At 37.8% G+C, this 18,025-nt stretch overlaps 5 protein-coding genes across 6 annotated transcripts in view; 2 read left to right on the top strand and 3 right to left on the bottom strand.

Moving 5' to 3' along the window:
- LOC134212608 (protein Atossa) overlaps positions 1-18,025 on the bottom strand; it is a 256,321-nt gene that overhangs the window by 191,555 nt on the left and 46,741 nt on the right. The window lies entirely within an intron of this gene.
- LOC134216748 (zinc finger protein 567-like) lies at positions 3,003-4,848 on the bottom strand. Its single transcript, XM_062695565.1, has 3 exons — positions 4,535-4,848; positions 4,338-4,474; positions 3,003-4,273 (listed from the first exon to the last, which is right to left on the bottom strand). Exons 1-3 carry the CDS (start codon positions 4,661-4,663, stop codon positions 3,028-3,030), a joined length of 1,512 nt encoding a protein of 503 aa, XP_062551549.1. The 5' UTR covers positions 4,664-4,848; the 3' UTR covers positions 3,003-3,027.
- On the top strand, positions 5,518-11,072 carry LOC134212619 (5'-3' exonuclease PLD3-like). 2 transcript variants are annotated; one of them, XM_062690633.1, is made up of 8 exons: positions 5,518-5,788; positions 5,914-6,108; positions 6,167-6,225; positions 6,289-6,456; positions 6,512-7,019; positions 7,072-7,206; positions 7,265-7,404; positions 10,573-11,072. In XM_062690633.1, exons 2-8 carry the CDS (start codon positions 6,031-6,033, stop codon positions 10,988-10,990), a joined length of 1,506 nt encoding a protein of 501 aa, XP_062546617.1. In that variant the 5' UTR covers positions 5,518-5,788; positions 5,914-6,030; the 3' UTR covers positions 10,991-11,072. The 2 variants fall into 2 exon arrangements, with proteins under 2 accessions (XP_062546617.1, XP_062546616.1); XM_062690632.1 differs by having other exon boundaries at positions 5,518-6,108.
- Positions 11,016-12,997, bottom strand: LOC134212613 (zinc finger protein 540-like). The gene is made up of 3 exons (XM_062690625.1): positions 12,809-12,997; positions 12,604-12,743; positions 11,016-12,546 (listed from the first exon to the last, which is right to left on the bottom strand). The coding sequence occupies exons 1-3, from the start codon at positions 12,935-12,937 to the stop codon at positions 11,076-11,078; spliced, it is 1,740 nt and encodes a 579-aa protein (XP_062546609.1). The 5' UTR covers positions 12,938-12,997; the 3' UTR covers positions 11,016-11,075.
- On the top strand, positions 13,111-16,582 carry LOC134212614 (zinc finger protein OZF-like). The gene is made up of 3 exons (XM_062690626.1): positions 13,111-13,356; positions 13,412-13,545; positions 15,149-16,582. The coding sequence occupies exons 1-3, from the start codon at positions 13,216-13,218 to the stop codon at positions 16,521-16,523; spliced, it is 1,650 nt and encodes a 549-aa protein (XP_062546610.1). The 5' UTR covers positions 13,111-13,215; the 3' UTR covers positions 16,524-16,582.

The following is an 18,025-nucleotide window of genomic DNA, read 5'->3' as shown; positions in this document are numbered from 1 at the left end:
TGCTCCCTGACGAACCATAACTCGAGCATGACGCTACGTCACACCATTCTGCCGTCAAATATCCGGATGAGCAGCTGAAATACCAAACCAGAATTCCAACCCCGTCCGTCCTGAAATTACGCAATCTAACCTAGAGTTGCCACGAATATCTTGATCTATGGTATTTTATCCTTACGAACTGTTGATAATATTGATATAGATTGTAAATGTCATAAAGAATTTCGGCTACGTAAAGTGTGCAAAAACAATGGTTAAAAAAATGTTAATGAAACATGTCTTAATCAGATGCTCTAAGTGTTGTTCTGGAGTTCAGACAGCAGACACAAAACTATTAGCAACCCGTCATCCTGTATGTTTTCTATACCCCATGCAATTGATTTACGAATGAAATATGTCCAAATACGATTCTCAAGTTCTACGAATTGTTCTAGCTAGAGTTCAGACTAATCGATTTTTTGATACAGGATTGATAGCACTTATGATTTACGAGGCAAATTAACTACATTGAGAATTATGCACTTTTTTGGCGATTTTTGAGATTTACGCGGTATTTTTAACGCAGTTTTTCAAAAAGGTCTGGAAACTCTAGAAAACCGCGAGAACCAACAGATGTTTGCTTGGGACTAGCACTCGTCTTCAATGTACAAGTACTGGTGATCTCATTTGTTAGGTCATATTGGCACCTGCCACGTCAGAATGGAAGTCAATGTAGGGAAGGGGAGTAAATGATGATGTAATCACTCGCCCACTGCAACCCGAATATACCTCTGCCCTTGCCAAGAGTTTATACGGAATTTATTGGATATGTTTGGGTTAGGTTCGGAGAGGCAGAGGTTCGTCTTGGTTAACAGGCTGCCAATGTGATAGATAGGAGAAAGCAACTGATGGAATTTTTAATTGGATGGAAGAAACGAGCTTTTTAGGTCATTTCCAATTCTAGCAGATACTGCTAGAATAGTCAAGTTGAGGTTTAGGATAGAAATGGAAACGGTATGGAAGTCCATTTCCAGTTCTAGCGATTGCTAGAATATGAGAAATATAGAGAAATATACAAAGTAAGTGAATGGAACGGACCTGGGATTGAACCCATGACCTCCAAGCCCGTTATACAAGAAAACCACGAAAATCGATTTCCGATAAAAAAATCCATTCTTAGTTTTTGGGATTTACGCGGTTTTTCGTCAAGCTATGATAAAATGCTCAATTCTCGCTCAATTACAATTGGGGACCATTTGTTTGCACAACTTTTCTAAAACTAGTTTGAATGCATCATCAGCACTGGTTACATGAGAGATTTTGTCATATCTGGATTCAATCCATGACAAAAAGTCTATAAAAAAAATATCGTCATAATATTATAAATCTGGCTACTCCATCCTGACGGTTTCACTAAAACCCTATCTTCCCCAGCATGTCCTAATCAATTTTGCTGCAATTAGATGACATTAGTTACACATTGTTCGAGGTTATAAAAGATTGGTTACGATCAATAGTGAGAGTAATGCAAGAAAATTCAAACCATGTGCATCATAATTGTTTTGCTCTTGTTTATCACACAATTGTCCGAGACAGCACAACCTGACTCGGCTGTTGTACGTTTGCAAGATCTACCTTCGCCTACTTGCTTTTCTATCAAAACCTTTCTACACCGGTACATAGTGGATTCGGCAAAATTTTGGCACAATCACCCGAAAAAGCGACGAGTGTTCCGGTACAACACCGTAGCGCGCTACATGCCGGATGCGGCCATGTGGAAAGCTACGACCACCGATCCTCAAGCCCATGGTATCAACATAATGAATATACGCACCACTTCGTTTCTATACGCCAGTTCCGACGGTGACAGTATGAGCGCCCACTGCCGAAACTTATTTCTCAGGAGCGATGCCAGAGAGACGGAGCACGATAGAGCACGTTTTCTGTTTCACTACAATAGAAGCACACAGGCGTACCGAATACAGAATTTGGCCACCAAGGAGTTCCTGCAGAACCTGCCGTCCGCGTTTCAAGATAACCTAGCCATCTTGTGCTTGGATAGAAGAGGCGGTGGTGGAAAGGGCGCTGATGAAACTTACGACTTTTTTCTTAAAGCGTGCGACGAGGAATATACCGAACGCAAAAAGATTGCAACGGCAATACAATACAAGCACGGATAGACTTGATAGTACTTATATCGTATATGGATGAGTTTGTGATTAAAAACACTAAAAAATACGTCACGTGTTCATTATGTTCGTTTGAAAATCATGTAAAGTAGAATTAGTTATTGTTAACACGGCACTCATTGTTGGGTTCCTGCTTATTTGAGATAAGCAGCCCCTTAACAAAATCACTATTATGTATTAGAGTTCCTTTAATCCACTCCAAGGCAGGTTCATGACTGATCATTCTGCCAGAAGCTGAAGCCGTCTTCATTTCAATATCAGGTATTATCAGCATGAGAGTTCCTTGTCAGTTTCTTCAACTTGAGTAATTTGCTCGTTTTACATAAAGAAACAAAAATTCTAAAAAAAGTGATAAAAGCTTCAAACTTTCCGAGAATTTGACATAATATTCTTCATCTGTATACATAGCAATGGAACTAATAAACGGGTCGTAAGTTTTAGTTTTTGGGTATCAAAATTTGGAATATAATTTTATCAGTTTATCTTGAATAAGAGGCATTTGTAAGTCAAAATCAATATTTGACAACCGAAAAGCAGTTTTATCTAACTCCACCTGACTACATTAGATGTGTGTGATCATGTGCAGAACATTCCCGATTAAACGTACCGCGTTGATAAAAATAATTGTAGATCAACCGTCTAAGACGAGTTTATCACTTTCCATTTAATTCCACTACGTTTTGTTATCTTTGCCAATACGTATTTTAACCTCAACTGTGAGGTCGAAATACGTATCTACAAAGATAACAAAACGTAGTGAAATTAAATGGAAAGTACTAAACTCGTCTTTGTTGACTGTTGAATACATTCCACTAAAAAGAGCTTAAAATATTTTTTCTAAGTAGTGTTTTATTTATTATCGTCAACACGACAGGGGTTTTCTATGGATTTTCATGTGTTTTCCCAGAGCGTCTTTTCGGCCAAACTCGTTGTGACAAATGTCGCACACAAACGGAGTACTTTTTTCATGCTTGGTTCGATTATGCCTCCGCAAGTCACGTCCATGTATGTACGATGCACTACACTGAGTACATTTGTATGGCTTCTCACCGAGATGTTCTTTCACGTGGTAATTCAACAGATCCTTCCTAGTGAAAGCTATTGAGCAAAGGTGACATTTGAAAGGGCGCGATTCATTTTCCTGGTGGATCGCCTGGTGCTCCTGAAGAAGATACTTTTTCTTGAATCCTCTACCGCAAAATTCACATTTAAACTGATCATCCGGAACCGAGTGATAACGAACATGAGTCCGGAAGTTTGTTTTTAGTGAAAATCTCTTCTTGCAAATTGGACATTCATAGGGACGTACGGATGCGTGGCTTTGTTCATGATCGACGAAGGCCTGCCTCTCATTAAAGGTTTTCCCGCAATGGGAACATTGGAATCGATGTTTTCGAAAAGGTCGCCGCTGATGTTCGGTCAAAACTTTTGGAGTTTTGAAGCATCGAGAGCATATTTCACACTCGAACTGATTGTCGGTATCAATATTATCTCCTTGCAATGGGTGATTTTCCATAACATGTTCTTTAGCACCAACCAGAGTATCAAATTGTTTGCGGCACAAGCAACATTTATGAATTGAAAGACGCATTTCATCAATTTGCGCGTTTGTGTTTTTTCTCTGGTGAGAACGTTTCACGTGCAAGCGAAGATTATAAGCATTAGCAAATTCAGCAGGACATAGTTTGCATGGATACAATTCAATCGCATACATTGTTCGTCGGTGACGTAGGAAATCTATTTTGTCTTCAAATCTTTGGAAACACACTGAACATTCAAATGGTTTTTGTTCAAGGATCCCCTGATCAGTGTTTTTGTCACGACGATGCCGTTTCTCTGAATGATCTTCAATTTGTGCATTTGATGTTAGAGGAAACTTGCACCCACAGCATCGCTTTGGTTGTGATTCAGATTTTGTGCCCAACCTTTGCCTTTGGGGTTTTAATTTTTCCTCATCTTCTGAAGTAGCTTGATTAATATTTATTGAGCAATCTAAATTATCTGGCTCTACAGTTTCCTCGGGTACTGCAGAATTTTCTCCGTCAGAATTGTCTCGTTCAAATTTAATGATGACGTCTCCTAATCTAGGAGATACACTGAACACATCCCTATAAAGTTATGGAAGTATATAAATAGGGTTTCATTTTATCCTAGCAAAAAAAAATAACTTGCCGTGATTCTTCTACAGCTAGAAGATCTCTTAGTTTAAGATTAGCCTCTTCAATTTTCTTAACAAACCTATATGTTACTGAAAGTTCTTTTGTACACACATCGCATAAGTTCGTGGATAAACAATCGTCGTATGGTGTCTGTAAAGCAACCACAAAATTATTATTTCAGTATAAATACTCATCAAATTAATCACAAACCTGCAGTTTGTGGAAAACTGAGTGCAATACTACTTCCACACTTTGCCCGTCGATTGTATCATTTCGGCTTCCTTCACAGGATTCCGTACAGATAATACATATTTTAAATTCATCGTCATCCACTTCCATTTGATTCGAATAAACAATTTCAGGAAAAATATATGTGTACCACTTGTTTGATTTCAATATGTGAAAAACTGTATTTAGATCTAAGATTATTTTTTATGTTTCCAGTCTGTACGTATTATTTTATATTTTCGAATAGTCAAATAAACAAATTGCGATTTTTATTTCGCTCCTTACAGTAACCTAAACAAACCACTGCAAAAATTTACAAAGACCATCATAGAGACTTGTTGTTCAAGACATACGATTATCAAAGAGAAGTAGGAGAGCGAAGAAATTAGGGTGTTCGAAAATCAAAGCTGCTAGCTACTAACCGTTGTATGTATTTTCTCTTCATTCTTATTACAACAAAATAACGTAGCATTGAAATTATCCTATTTACTAACAAGCATAGTTACAGTTACAGCAAAAAACTGTTTTTGAACAAATTGGCACCAAATCTTTCCGGTGTTGAACTTAGTCTGTAGATTAAAAAACACCTTAATAAAGATAAAAAAAAACAAATCTTTTGATTTCTTTGATACAGATCAATAGTTTTTGGCAAAACTGAACATCCTGGGGCATCCAGTTTTAAAACTGCAAGCAGTACTTTATAGTTGCTCTTCAAAGTGCGTGTACTTATGTATGTCTGTAGCAATTTTTGTTAAAAATCAAGTTCAGTCTAATTATATTGTCGATTTGATACAAAGTCTGATATAAAAAAATGTAATACTGAAATGTAATTTAATACTATATTTGCACTACGAGCTTTTAACAGGCTATTCTACAATCATGATTACATTTCTTTTGTCGGTAATTTGAAGAACACATTATTCAGCCCGTAGTGCGAACATAGTATATATAAGTGCTGTGGTGCTTCTATCAATAAAATTTGTTCTATCAAGAACAAAATCTTCAATTTTCGGAGTAACAGCAAATTATTGATAAGTATACGATATCACGCATGGGAAAAACAAAAAAAAAGTTCGTTGGTCGCTAAACGGCCAAAAATAGTATTTACATCACTTGCAGGTAAATACCCTTATGTTATTTGCGAAAGTAATATCCCACATCCCGCACGGCTCGGTTCGCACAAACACCACTCCAAACAACCCGCATCGCCAAAACAAAACAAGCTGATCGTCGGCAGTAAGTTATAGAGCATTTTATGCCATATTTGAAATTGAATCTATTCTTTAGTGTTCAGTAAGTTGTCATCAGACAGCATTACAGTTGGACTTACTTGTGCATAATTAAAACCTCTGTTTAAGCAGATTTTATCATGGTTATGTGGACCATATGGTGGCATAATTTGAGCACATAGTCCGCAGCACGTTGAACTAAAATATTTCGTTTAAGAATAGAAGTTTTTCAAATCGGTTGAATACGATATGAAGTTACAACTGTCTCATCATCCGAGGCGAACAGATGCCAAGAAGGAACATTCACAAAAAGGAACGATGCAGAAGGTAATCTCATGCATTTTCATTATCAGGTAAAGAGTGCGACTGTTTTTTTTTTCTTCAGACTGTAGCTGACTCCAATGAGAATGATGAATTTCATTGGGTTGAAGATGAAGAACAAAGGTGAGTAGCAAATTTATTTTTTTGTTCACACAGCAAATTTTAAGCAAAATTTGATAACTCCAGTTGGTCGATATTTAAATGGTGCCGTCCATCATGCATTTCGATAACGTTGATATTTATCCTGATTGTGATGGTCGTTTTGCTGCCACTGTTAGATCACAATGAAAAACTCTCTAATCAACGATCTCATCTAAATCGTCTGCGCAACGATGTATGTGCCGAGGGTTGCAAGTGAGTATTCATTGAATGAACAACAGTAAATGATGTTAACAAATATTTCGTTTAGCATCCAAATAGTGGAGAGTATACCGGAGGGCTTAGTCTATCCGAAAGGAAGTCCCACGTTCATGTCCACCTATGAAGCGTGGAATGATTTGATCGGCTTGGCAAAGAGTTCTATCGAAATAGGATCGTTTTACTGGACTTTACTGCGAGAAGATGTGTACAATCACTCGAGTGCGTGGCAAGGAGAGGATATCTTTAAGCTTCTTCTGGAAACGGGATTGGCTGGCGATGTGTCGATCAAAATAGCACAAAGTGCGCCTACTGCAGCTAACCCATGTCTAGATACCGAGGTTCTCCATAATAGAAAAGCCGCCGATGTCCGATCGGTAGATTTCCCTCGCCTTTTTGGAGGAGGAGTTCTACATTCAAAAGTGTGGATTATCGATAGAAAGCATTTCTATGTCGGTAGCGCCAATATGGATTGGCGTTCGCTAACACAAGTGAAGGAGCTTGGGGTACTGGCTACGAACTGTTCCTGTCTGTCGAAAGACATTGCCAAGATTTTCGATGTAAGTTGTGTTGAAAATGTTTGGATAATTTGTAAAAATATTTTCTTTAAAGGTGTACTGGGACATGGGGGTTCCTAATTCACAAATTCCAAAGCAGTGGCCGGATACTTACGCAACAAAGTACAATGCTAACAATACGCTTTCGGTTGAGTTCAACAACAACTTTAAGGTGGATACTTATATATCGGTAAGTCGCGATTCACTTGGATTGTTTTTAGGAAGTAGAACTAACAATACATTTTCAGAGTTCCCCTCCTCCTATGTCAACAAACGGTCGCAGTCACGATATAGATGCCATTATCAATGTCATTCAAAAAGCTGAAAAGTTTATCCACATATCTGTGATGGATTATGTCCCTTTGACACTATACACACCTAAAACTCAGTAAGTACCAGATCAATAGTTTTTTTTTTGTACAGAACATCTGCCGCTCCTAACTACTCGGAGAGTGCTCGGACAGCATATGAAAAATTCAAAAAATGCAACTCACTTTCCTCCGGTGGAGTTTGAATAATCTACGATCCTCAGTATGCTAAACTGGTGCTTTTCCCAGCTTAGCTAGGGGCCGTACATTCATTGCGTAAGGGCTTAGTGGGAGAGATGGGCTTGTCGTTTTCCTATGCATCATAGCATAAAAAACATAATTAATTCAGCTAGTACTAATACTGCGGGGGTCTCTAGTAGCTTTGTGAGCAAAGGCGTAGGATTGTCGATCCGGAGATGGCGAGTTCGATTCTCGGACTGGTCTAGGAAGTTTTCGGATTGGAAACATTCTTGACTCCCTGAGCATAGTGTACTTGCCATACAAGATACAACATACTCATGCAATGGCGGGCATAGAAAAGCTTATCAATTAATAACTGAGGAAATGCTAATAGAATACAAAGTTGAAAAGCAGGTCAAGTTCCAGATGGAATGTAGATCCATTGAAGAAGAAGAAGTAATATCGCACATCTCGCATTTAGTCAAGACCACAACCTTTTTGATTCGAATTACCATTTTCTAAATTATCTATTCGTTTATTTGTTTTAAGATAGGAAGTATATTTTAAAATGATTTTAAAACGGTTTTTAAAAATGATAAACTAACTTTTAAATACGTAGGATTAGAATTTTGGAAAACTATATGTTAAGCTGTTTTTTTAAATCAGAATACCTAATTCAACTTTGGTGTTGCTAATCTAAAAGTAAATGAAATTTGAAATTGAAAATTGAAAAAATCGAACTATTTTCAGCTAAAATTTTTTTGAACGAGTTATTAAGCATTTTAAAATTGACGTCCTATTCCAAATAACCATTAGCACTATATTACGCCAAACCGCCATATAGGGCCAATATACGGCTATTTAAAAACTTATAAGCATTAAACTGCCGTGTCAAGCATATCTGTCCCATGTCGAAAAATATGCAACTGAGAAAAATGCGATTGAAGTTGGAAACATATTTTTCAGTTTGTAGCTGAATTGCCCCATGAAATTTTCATTAATAAACGTATATCGATGACAATAGTGTATTTCCAATGGCTTAGTATGTTTCAAAGGATAAACACTGTTTTTTTTAATGAAATTTATTCAGTGGGACATTTATGCTGCGAAATTGAAGACAAAATTGATAATTCCAAGCATATTTGTCCCAGTGCTAGAGTATCATCAGATTACTTTGCGCTTAGCAAAAGTTCAGTTGGGTCTGGATAATAACCTGATTCAAATTAGATGCATTAGGTATTTTCAAAGCGTATTGTAGTAAGGGGCCATACACCAATAACGTAAGCTTTTGGGGGAGGGGGCTCTTACGCTCCATAGAAAAAATGTGTATAAAAAAGCTGACATGGTGACGAGTGTGTCTGATATTATACCTTATATAAGGGTAAGGACAGTGAGAATTGGTTCCTATACATAATTTGATTCTGAAATAATACAGGATAATTATGTTTCAGCGCAGAAGCATCAAAATCAGGTTCCGTGGTAACTCAATACCGCAATACTGCGAAGGTGTTTGATGATTCCTATGAAATTTATTTCAGATTAGTATCTGATGTGTCGAGTGGAAAATTCCACCTGCGTGTATAAACCATTTTTTCGTAATAAGTTGCACTCGACGGGAAGTTCGGCACCATTGTTTACTATTGAAAATCGATTAGAAGTGACTAATTCCGAAGTTATTGCAAAAATCTTGTATAAATGTAAATGAATTGGGCCCACCTTATAGCCCTGCACTTAGAAGCACGACAAAAAAGCGATGATGCTTAGGTGGCTTGGTTGGACTCACGGTCAAAGGAATTTTCGGGTGCTATTAGGCATAAAAGTATTATCGTGTTAGCACAGACAAACAGAACTCGTCCAATTTCCATCGTTCACTGATTTACTGGTCAAATCAAGAAATCATTAGTTGGCCAATCGAACACTCGTGGCGCGTCGGATTTGCTCTAGTTTGACGTTTGCTCACTACTGCCATCTGGTTCGTGATTTGCTCAAATAACAGAAATGAGTGAATGATCAATGTGTTATGTCTGTTTGTCTGTGGTGTTAGCCTCATCATATATACGAATGCAAAAATGGTAATGCCAATAAAGGAAAGAAGAAAAAGTGTAAATAAATACATCTTCTTCTTCTTATTCTTATTGGCATTACATCCCCACACTGGGACAGAGCCGCCTTACAGCTTAGTGTTCATTAAGCACTTCCACTTAACTGCGAGGTTTCTCAGCCAAGTTACCATTTTTGCATTCGTATAACATGAGGCTAACACGATGATACTTTTATGCCCAGGGAAGTCGAGACAATTTCCAATCCGAAAATTGTCTAGACCGGCACCGGGAATCGAACCCAGCCACCCTCAGCATGGTCTTGCTTTGTAGCCGCGTTTTACCGCACGGCTAAGGAGGGCCGAATAAAAATGCAATGCGAATAAAAATGAGAGAATGCGAATAAAAATGAGAGACTTTTAGTTATAAAACTCAAGTGAGTTTTTATATAAATATGCTAAATATGCTTCAATTATTACTTTTCAATTTTCATGATGTACAAGAAAGGCATCAACGATGTTAGGTGGATTAACCTTTTTTACCCATTGAAACTATATACCACAACCCATATTATATATCTGAATGATTTGATAATCAAAATTGGCCTCTTCGAAGTAATTTAATACATGTTGCATGAAATTTGTTTTAATGGGACAGTTATGCTTGGAAATTCTACAATGGGACAAAATGACCCGATATTTTTTCGCCAAGTTTTCGAACAAACTATATGTATTTATTTGTTCACAATAAAATATACATTAATTTAGAACGTTTGGTGCAAAAAACTGAAAAATGATAAAAATCGACATGGGACAGATATGCTTGGGACGGCAGTAAAGTGGCACTATATGGCCGGTTTGGCGTAATATACGGCTTATTGGTTACTTGGGATATGTCTTGCCGGGTGAAATAACATCACCCAGCCCGAATTTTGTTTTCGCGCTGCCGTCAAGGCCCATAGAACTCGTACATTTTACAAATTCAATGCCTTACGTTGCTTACTAAAATACATGCTATTTTTTATTCCAGCTACTGGCCAATCATAGAGGATGCTCTTCGTCGTGCGGCAATCGACCGGAGAATTTCCGTACGATTACTCATTTCTTATTGGAAGCACTCCCGGGATTCCGAAAACCACTTCCTCAGCTCGATCGAAGCACTTTCCAATTGTATGAAAGGGGTAAACATAGAAGTCAAGCGATTTGTAGTTCCGGCAACAGAGGACCAAGAAAAAATACCCTTTGGAAGAGTCAACCACAACAAGTATATGGTAACTGACAACACTGCCTACATCGGGACATCCAACTGGTCCGGGGACTATTTCATTGACACGGCTGGAATAGGACTAGTCATGTCTTCGTTCATGCCGAACGGTACCATTGTGAGCGATCTCCAAGCCATTTTTGAAAGAGATTGGACTAGTGAATACGCCATTAGATTAGATTAGTTTATCATTAATCTTATTTCTGTGGTTTAATTTGTATTTTATACATTTAATTTTATTTCCTAAATAAATGCATCATACTGAGTTTCTAGCTTTTTGAGAAAGTCGCCTCGTGACTCCTTTCGTGCGTTTTCAAATGAACTTGCAGCGGTTTTAGTTCGATAAATCCCTTAGGACAAATATTGCACTTAAAAGTACGAATACCCTCGTGTTTTTCGCGAACGTGTCGTCGAAGCGCCCGCTGATGAACATACGATGCCGGACAGCGATCGCACTTAAACGACTTTAGACCGGAGTGTTCCAGGACGTGGGAATTGAGGCGATTTTTCTGAGTAAACGTAAGTGGACACATCGGACACTTATGGGGTCGGTCGGTTGAATGAATTCGCAGATGCGCCTTCATTAGACCCTTCTTCCGGAAGCCCTTTCCACAATATTCGCAATGGTAGATTTCCTGCGCATCGTGATACCTCACATGCGCCTGCCAGGACGCTTTCATTGAGAACTTCGCATGGCAAATTGGGCACTCATATCGCCGAACATTCTGATGTGAATCTTCGTGACCTACCAATTGAGCCTTTTCTCGGAAACTTTTACCACACTGAGCGCATATCAAATTCTTCTTTTTGAAGAATCTTAGTCTATGATCTTTTAGATATTTTATAGATTTGTATGTTTTATAACAAACATCACACTCGACTGTATGTTCGCCGTCAGGCGCTTCACGCTGAGGCAGGTGAACCATTATGGCATGTTCCTTCAATTCATCTTGGGAGTTAAACTTGGTTCGACAACCGCAGCATATGTTGCTTTTGATACGTAGCTCTTCAAGTTCACGAAGTTTCAACTTCCGATGGTGATTGAGTTGTATGTGTTTCTGCAGAACGTAGAAATTTGCAAATTCTTCATCGCATTGTTTGCATGGATGTAGCATTTCGACAAACATTTTGCGGCGGTGTTGAAGGAATAACTTTTTTACTTCAAATCTCATAAAACAAACTGGACACTCGAATACTTTATCTCCATATGCTTCTGGGTTTGTCACACGCGATTTGAGATGATATTTTTGCGAGTGCTCTTCAACTTTGTCATGCGAACTTAGTGAATAATTTTTACACCAACAGCACCTTTTTGGCTGGGAATTGATGCTGTAATGAGTTCGTTGTTTGACCTTTTGGTCTTCTAATTCGTCCTGATTGTCATAGTCTGGTTCAAAGTCGGAATCATCTGAGTCACCCGATGACGCAGAGAGAGCATCGTCAGAACGAGCGGTATAAGTGCTCAATCGTCTTGTTTTTCTCATATGTATTTCCTGATTAGGTTCTAGTTGTAAGGATGTTTGTTCCACATTTTCAACCAATTTAATTTGATCCTCAATGTCAGACGTTTTATCCGTATTTACAACATTCTGTCTCCTTGGACGTCCTCGTTTCTTGGGTTTGGATTGAGACAAAGGTTCTGGTTGCTCGTCGATTCTATTACATCCATCATCGTTCAGTTCGGATTTGATTTCTGCTTCTGCGATGAATACTGTAGATATATTATTATCACTTGCATCTCTAGAACATAGTAAAATCGATAATTGAAAATTATATTATCTAGACTCCATTACTTACACTATTTCAACTTTTGGTATTGCAATTATCGATTTCAGCTTCAAATCAGATTCGCGAATTTTTGTCACCAATTTGAATGCAATTATCAGATCGTTTTTGCATCGAGCACAGCATAAACTAGTTGATTCGTCTTCCGAAATCTACAGAAAACTTATCAATTATAGATTCGATTCAAGTGATAAGAAGATATTCATCCATAACATACCAACAATCCAAAGCAATCCTCAATCACTTGAGCCGTTGTTCGATCACCATCAAACGAGGTATCCGAAAAACGAACCATTTTTGTCGGTCTCGTATTACTACAAATTCGGCAAACATCTTTGTTGGTCATATTGAATGATATGTTTCAGAATTTAATCATACAACAATAAACAGATCATTGATGTCATTGACCATCGAATAACAAAATAAAATACGCGAAAGGCAAAAACGTTGACATTTGTTATCATTATCACTCATTCACATCATTCACATGAGTTTGATTGATTCTCACCAACATCTTCTCATACTATCCACGGACCCCTTGAACAAATTATGTTTTTGATACAGTGGAAAATGTAAACAAATCGTCGAATCGCAATGGTATTAATTTAAATTCATCCAGCTAAAATGGAACATAAAGTGGAAAAACTAAGCTGTCGAATATGTCTATCGGAGGAAGACGAGTCGCAAAGGATGTGGCCACTGTTCGAGATTTGTCTGGAACAAAAGACGCCGGCTGACATCATTCAATTCTGTTTTGGAGTTGAGGTGAGTTTAGATGGAATTTCTATTCCAATGTACTTATTGAGAATGTTCTTTCCAGGTTGCGGAGAATAGCACAGTGAACGATGAAATCTGCACCAATTGTAAGACCGATTTACAAGCGGCTTACCGCTTCCTGAAGCAATTGAAGCGTTCAGAGACACTCAAAGATATGGCGCCTAAGGTTGAGATCGGGTATGTATAATGGATGGAATAATGTAATTGCAATTATTAGTAAGGTATAATATATTAAACAAGTTCGTAAGATCGTAAGTTACAGAGTTCTCTTATTGCATGTTGTCCTGTAATCTACAGTAATGAAAGTTAGCAAGGACATTGAATACATTTTCTGTACTGAAACAAGCATTAAACATGGTGTAGTGTATCCATTTTTTTCTTAATTTATTTATCGGCAGCACTTTTATTATATTCTACTGATTGTACTGATCCCCTGGATAAATTCAAGCCAAAACTGACATCATTTGTGTGATATGTTGAACTTTGTAATGAAAAACATAAAAATTTAGTATTTCGATAATAGATTGTGTTGTTTACGATTAATGACCATGAAACTCGTACAGCTCTTACCAGTGCGATGTATTGAAAGGCAGCATTTCGATCAGGCTAGGCGGGTTTAATTATCATTATTCTGTCACTAATCTATCCACAAAAGATGTCACGCATCTAAGGGAAGGGAGGTGCATATCAGCGTGACGATCCATACAAAAATTTAAGAAATTTGTTACAAAAAGGGGAAGGAGGGTTCAAAACAGCCTATTTTTTATGAATTTTACCTATCGCCTTTCTCAAGCATCTCAGAGGTTGTTATGCTTTTGACAAATAGATTGATTCTGATTTAAAAAAAAGTCCAGGGCATCAGGATATTAAATAGAGATCATTAAAAAAGCATTCCCAATAGTAGCTAAAAAATATAGGTAGATACAAAGTAGGAAGGAACATGGGCATTAGAGTGGGGCGCAATTGTGTGAAAAACGCAAACTTCATCCAATCAAGTGACGTCAAAATTTTTCTGAATCGTTTTGGGACCCTAAATCAACTGTGCAAAATATGGACTGGAATGGATGTGTCCTCGACTATCGCATCGCGTTTTAAATTTATATGTAAATTAATATGAGAAAACGTACTTTTTTACATTTTTATCTAAGCGGCTTCAACTTATCGTCAATCACGCACACTTACCTCATTTCACCGTATTCGGTAAATTTTACCGAAATCTCAACAGCTGAACTGTTCGGTAATTTATTTTACAGATTTTTTGTAATTTTCTCCATTGCTCAACTGTCAAGATCACCGAAAATCAGTTAAATTATTTACCGAACAGTTCTGCTGTTGAGATTTCGGTAAAATTTTACCGAATTCGGCGATTTATTTTAAGTGTGATGATTCAATACGTTAGCATATAGTCTGAAAGATGCCGAAGGACTTTGCCAAAGAAGGTTCGTAGCTGGAAGGTCTACATAAAATATTACGTTTCAAAAATTAATTGTTTAAACCATATGCACGATATCAATGTTTCTGCCAGCACTACCGAAAAACGTTTTCCATATTACTAATTTCCATACAAACTTTGAACGCGATGCGAAAAGCAAGGAAGCAACCAATCGGTATACAGTTGTTTGAGACCCAGAATGGTTTCGAAAAACCATTGATTTGAAAAATGACCATGACGCCCCCCATGGGATTGAACTAAATATTTTTTGAATCTGGGACAGAAACGATTACTTGACCCGTATTGAAAATTATTTTTAGTTTAAAAGGCATTTCATTATTTTTAAAGCATTTTCTACGGCAATGAAGAGCAGTACATATCTGAAGTGGAAATCAAAACCGAAAATGCTGATGAATATATGGAGGAAGCAGTTGACACTAAAGGCATTATTGCTATTGAACAGATTCATACAAAAAGAGAAAGAACCAGAAGAAAACTTGATACTATAATTCCTTTGTCTAAGGATAAACAAAAATCTCCACAGAAAAATACCTCAACCAAAATGGAACTGTTGTCCTCGTCAGAAGAAGAACAAAACTTTGATGATAACAGTGACGATGAACATAACTTCACCTCCGAAGATGAAGACTTTGATGAAAGACCAACCACCAAACGATTGTACTCCGGAACTAAACCAAAACCTCTACCGAAACGTTGTTGCTCCTGTAAGGAACCGCTAGACTCCCAAGAAAAGGTACAAAAACATTCTGATCAGTATCACTTAAGCTCCCGTATCACCAATCCCAAAGAGTACGGTGATCGTTTATTCGAGTGTACTGTTTGCTATCAGCGTTTCAACACGAAAATTCTATTCCTTCGACATCAGCGGAAAATGTACGTCGATGAGCTACATCCCTGCCCTAGGTGCGAAGAGGAATTCGCAAATGCATTTGTGCTTAAGAAACACATTAAGTTTGATCATAAGAAACAGTTCAAGACTGCCCAGATGGAAGAGATGCGCAGTAAGGCGAACTTATGTTGCGTCTGCAAAGAGCGATTCCCCACAGTGGAGGATCTCCGAGAGCACGTCAAAAATACGCACGCTCGAGATCAGGTGCTCTGCGAAACATCTAACACTTTCGAATGCGATGTCTGTTATCACCGCTTCAAAACCTTCAAATCATTGAAACATCACCAGCTACGATTCTTCAAGGAGAAAAAGTTTGTTTGTACTCTTTGTGGAAAATGCTTCCGGGAAAAGGTACGCTTATCAGAACATGAGAACCTGCACCGAAAAATAGCGCCGTTCCAGTGTGCGATCTGCCCGGCAAAGTTCGCAATCAAAAATTCCTTTGAAGTGCATGTAAAAATGCACGCCGCTGAGGAGATCTATAACTGTGAGTACTGCGGTAAGGGTTTCCGAAAGAAGAGCCTGCTGATGGGCCATTTGCAGATACACGACACTGATCGGCCTTACAAATGTCAGCTCTGTCCGATCACATTCACCAGACAAAACTTACTCGATGCGCATTTATTGGCACACAGCGGGTCTAAACCGCACAAATGCCAACAATGTGCTGCTTCCTACATCCATCAGCGAGATCTGCGGAGACACATCCGCGAAAAGCACGAGGGAATTCGAAGCTTTAAGTGTCATCTCTGCCCGAAGGCTTATATCCGACACAAGCTTTTGGAAGGCCACTTGAAAACACATGACGATTGAATAAGGAGGCTCTTCTAATAGAACAAATGTGTAATTCTAATAAAAAGTGAGTTCTTAAAGCTTTGTTCAATTGGTGATATTATGATCCGAAACACATCAAGTAACAGCATTTATAAACTACAGAGAAAGATTGCCACTGGGGTTCCCTTTCGTTTCTCGACCGTATGGATTTTGCAATGAATTTCGCTCCCAGCCTATCCTAAACAACGAAAGATGTTCAAAGTTAATTTTTATTACCGGGCTCGGTTGCCAGATTACCGAATTCTCAACAGCTGAGCTCTCGGTAGTCACCTCGGTAAACCACATCGAGAATTGAGTGCTCGGTACTGCATTCTATCGAATAAAATGTCAAATTTTACTGAAATGTTCTGTAAAATGTACTGAGCCCTCGGTCATATAATACCGAGTACTCCGATAAATCACTTGTCAAAAAAATTAAGTATTACCGATTTCTCAGTACTTTTTTAACTGTTGATCCGTACTTTTTTGCGGATCACCTGTAAAAAATACCGAGCGGATTGTAGCTGTGTTTTTTCTTTCATTCCAGACGTAATTATTCAAAAATGTTCAATTTATACATCATTTTTATTTTTCAGAAGTATTAAATGCTCAAATGCGCATAGTTTTTTTGTCGAATCACGTTGCCTCACATCCCGGGAGATTTTTTTATTAGAAATCCAAAAAGTCTTAGGGGAAAGTGGGGCAAGATGGCCATACTAAGCGGTAACCCTTGTAAAATAGTGACACTGCTTCAAATTCTGCTGATTTCTCCATGAAACACCTTTATGATGGCCCGTCTTTGACATAAGTATCCATAAACACTGATTAATGAAGTTTCAGTATCTTATAAACTGGTTTTAAAAAGGCTGTTTTTATGATGCCTATATTTACCATATGGGGCAATATGACCACCCCCTCGGGGCAAGACGAGCCTGGACCAAGAGCTATATCAAAAGTGTGCTAAATTTATTTAGAATAGGGGACACATTTCTTGCACTTCTATGGATTATGTTCAAATGATGCTTCGTTTAAAAATGTCGTATTTCATGTTGATTTCTTGACAACTGGCACTACGACAATATCAGAATTTGCCTATAACTAATTTCTACTGTTAAAACCATATCCTTTGTTTTAAATCATCTCTGATTCACGCAGAAACTATTTTGATCATTTTTTAAATGCATTTAAATGTTAGGCGACTCTTAATCCTGGAGATGACCTTGTTCCTATACAGTTGGCAATACCGCCCCAAGCCGACGTATATCCAAAGATTTATATCCTATCAAACCTAATTACTGTGAATCTCCTCAAATTATTATTGTATATATGCTATAGTTATATAAAAGCTTCGGCAAATATAAATTTGTCCTGAAAAATGAGTAATTTAGGCTTCAATTGTTAAATTATGTAACTAGAAAATTAAAAGAAAATTCGAATTTCAACTCAACCATCTTCAAATCAATATTACAAGAACAAGTGAGGTTGTCAAACTGCATTTTTTA

The sequence above is a fragment of the Armigeres subalbatus genome, chromosome 2 (genome assembly GCF_024139115.2).
Source record: "Armigeres subalbatus isolate Guangzhou_Male chromosome 2, GZ_Asu_2, whole genome shotgun sequence".
Lineage (NCBI taxonomy): Eukaryota > Metazoa > Arthropoda > Insecta > Diptera > Culicidae > Armigeres > Armigeres subalbatus.
The sequence above is the reverse complement of the archived record's forward strand: the minus strand, read 5'-3'. Positions and strand labels throughout refer to the sequence as shown.

Coding starts and splice junctions, on each gene's coding strand:
- LOC134212619 (XM_062690633.1), top strand. CDS start 6,031: ATGAAGTTACAACTGTCTCATCATCCGAGGCGAACAGATGCCAAGAAG. Junction 6,109..6,166: donor AAAAAGGAACGATGCAGAAG/GTAATCTCATGC, acceptor TTTTTTCTTCAG/ACTGTAGCTGACTCCAATGA. Junction 6,226..6,288: donor GTTGAAGATGAAGAACAAAG/GTGAGTAGCAAA, acceptor TGATAACTCCAG/TTGGTCGATATTTAAATGGT.
- LOC134212613 (XM_062690625.1), bottom strand. CDS start 12,937: ATGACCAACAAAGATGTTTGCCGAATTTGTAGTAATACGAGACCGACA. Junction 12,744..12,808: donor AGGATTGCTTTGGATTGTTG/GTATGTTATGGA, acceptor AGTTTTCTGTAG/ATTTCGGAAGACGAATCAAC. Junction 12,547..12,603: donor ATACCAAAAGTTGAAATAGT/GTAAGTAATGGA, acceptor ACTATGTTCTAG/AGATGCAAGTGATAATAATA.
- LOC134216748 (XM_062695565.1), bottom strand. CDS start 4,663: ATGGAAGTGGATGACGATGAATTTAAAATATGTATTATCTGTACGGAA. Junction 4,475..4,534: donor CAGTTTTCCACAAACTGCAG/GTTTGTGATTAA, acceptor GTTGCTTTACAG/ACACCATACGACGATTGTTT. Junction 4,274..4,337: donor CTAGCTGTAGAAGAATCACG/GCAAGTTATTTT, acceptor ATAACTTTATAG/GGATGTGTTCAGTGTATCTC.
- LOC134212614 (XM_062690626.1), top strand. CDS start 13,216: ATGGAACATAAAGTGGAAAAACTAAGCTGTCGAATATGTCTATCGGAG. Junction 13,357..13,411: donor AATTCTGTTTTGGAGTTGAG/GTGAGTTTAGAT, acceptor TGTTCTTTCCAG/GTTGCGGAGAATAGCACAGT. Junction 13,546..15,148: donor GCGCCTAAGGTTGAGATCGG/GTATGTATAATG, acceptor TTATTTTTAAAG/CATTTTCTACGGCAATGAAG.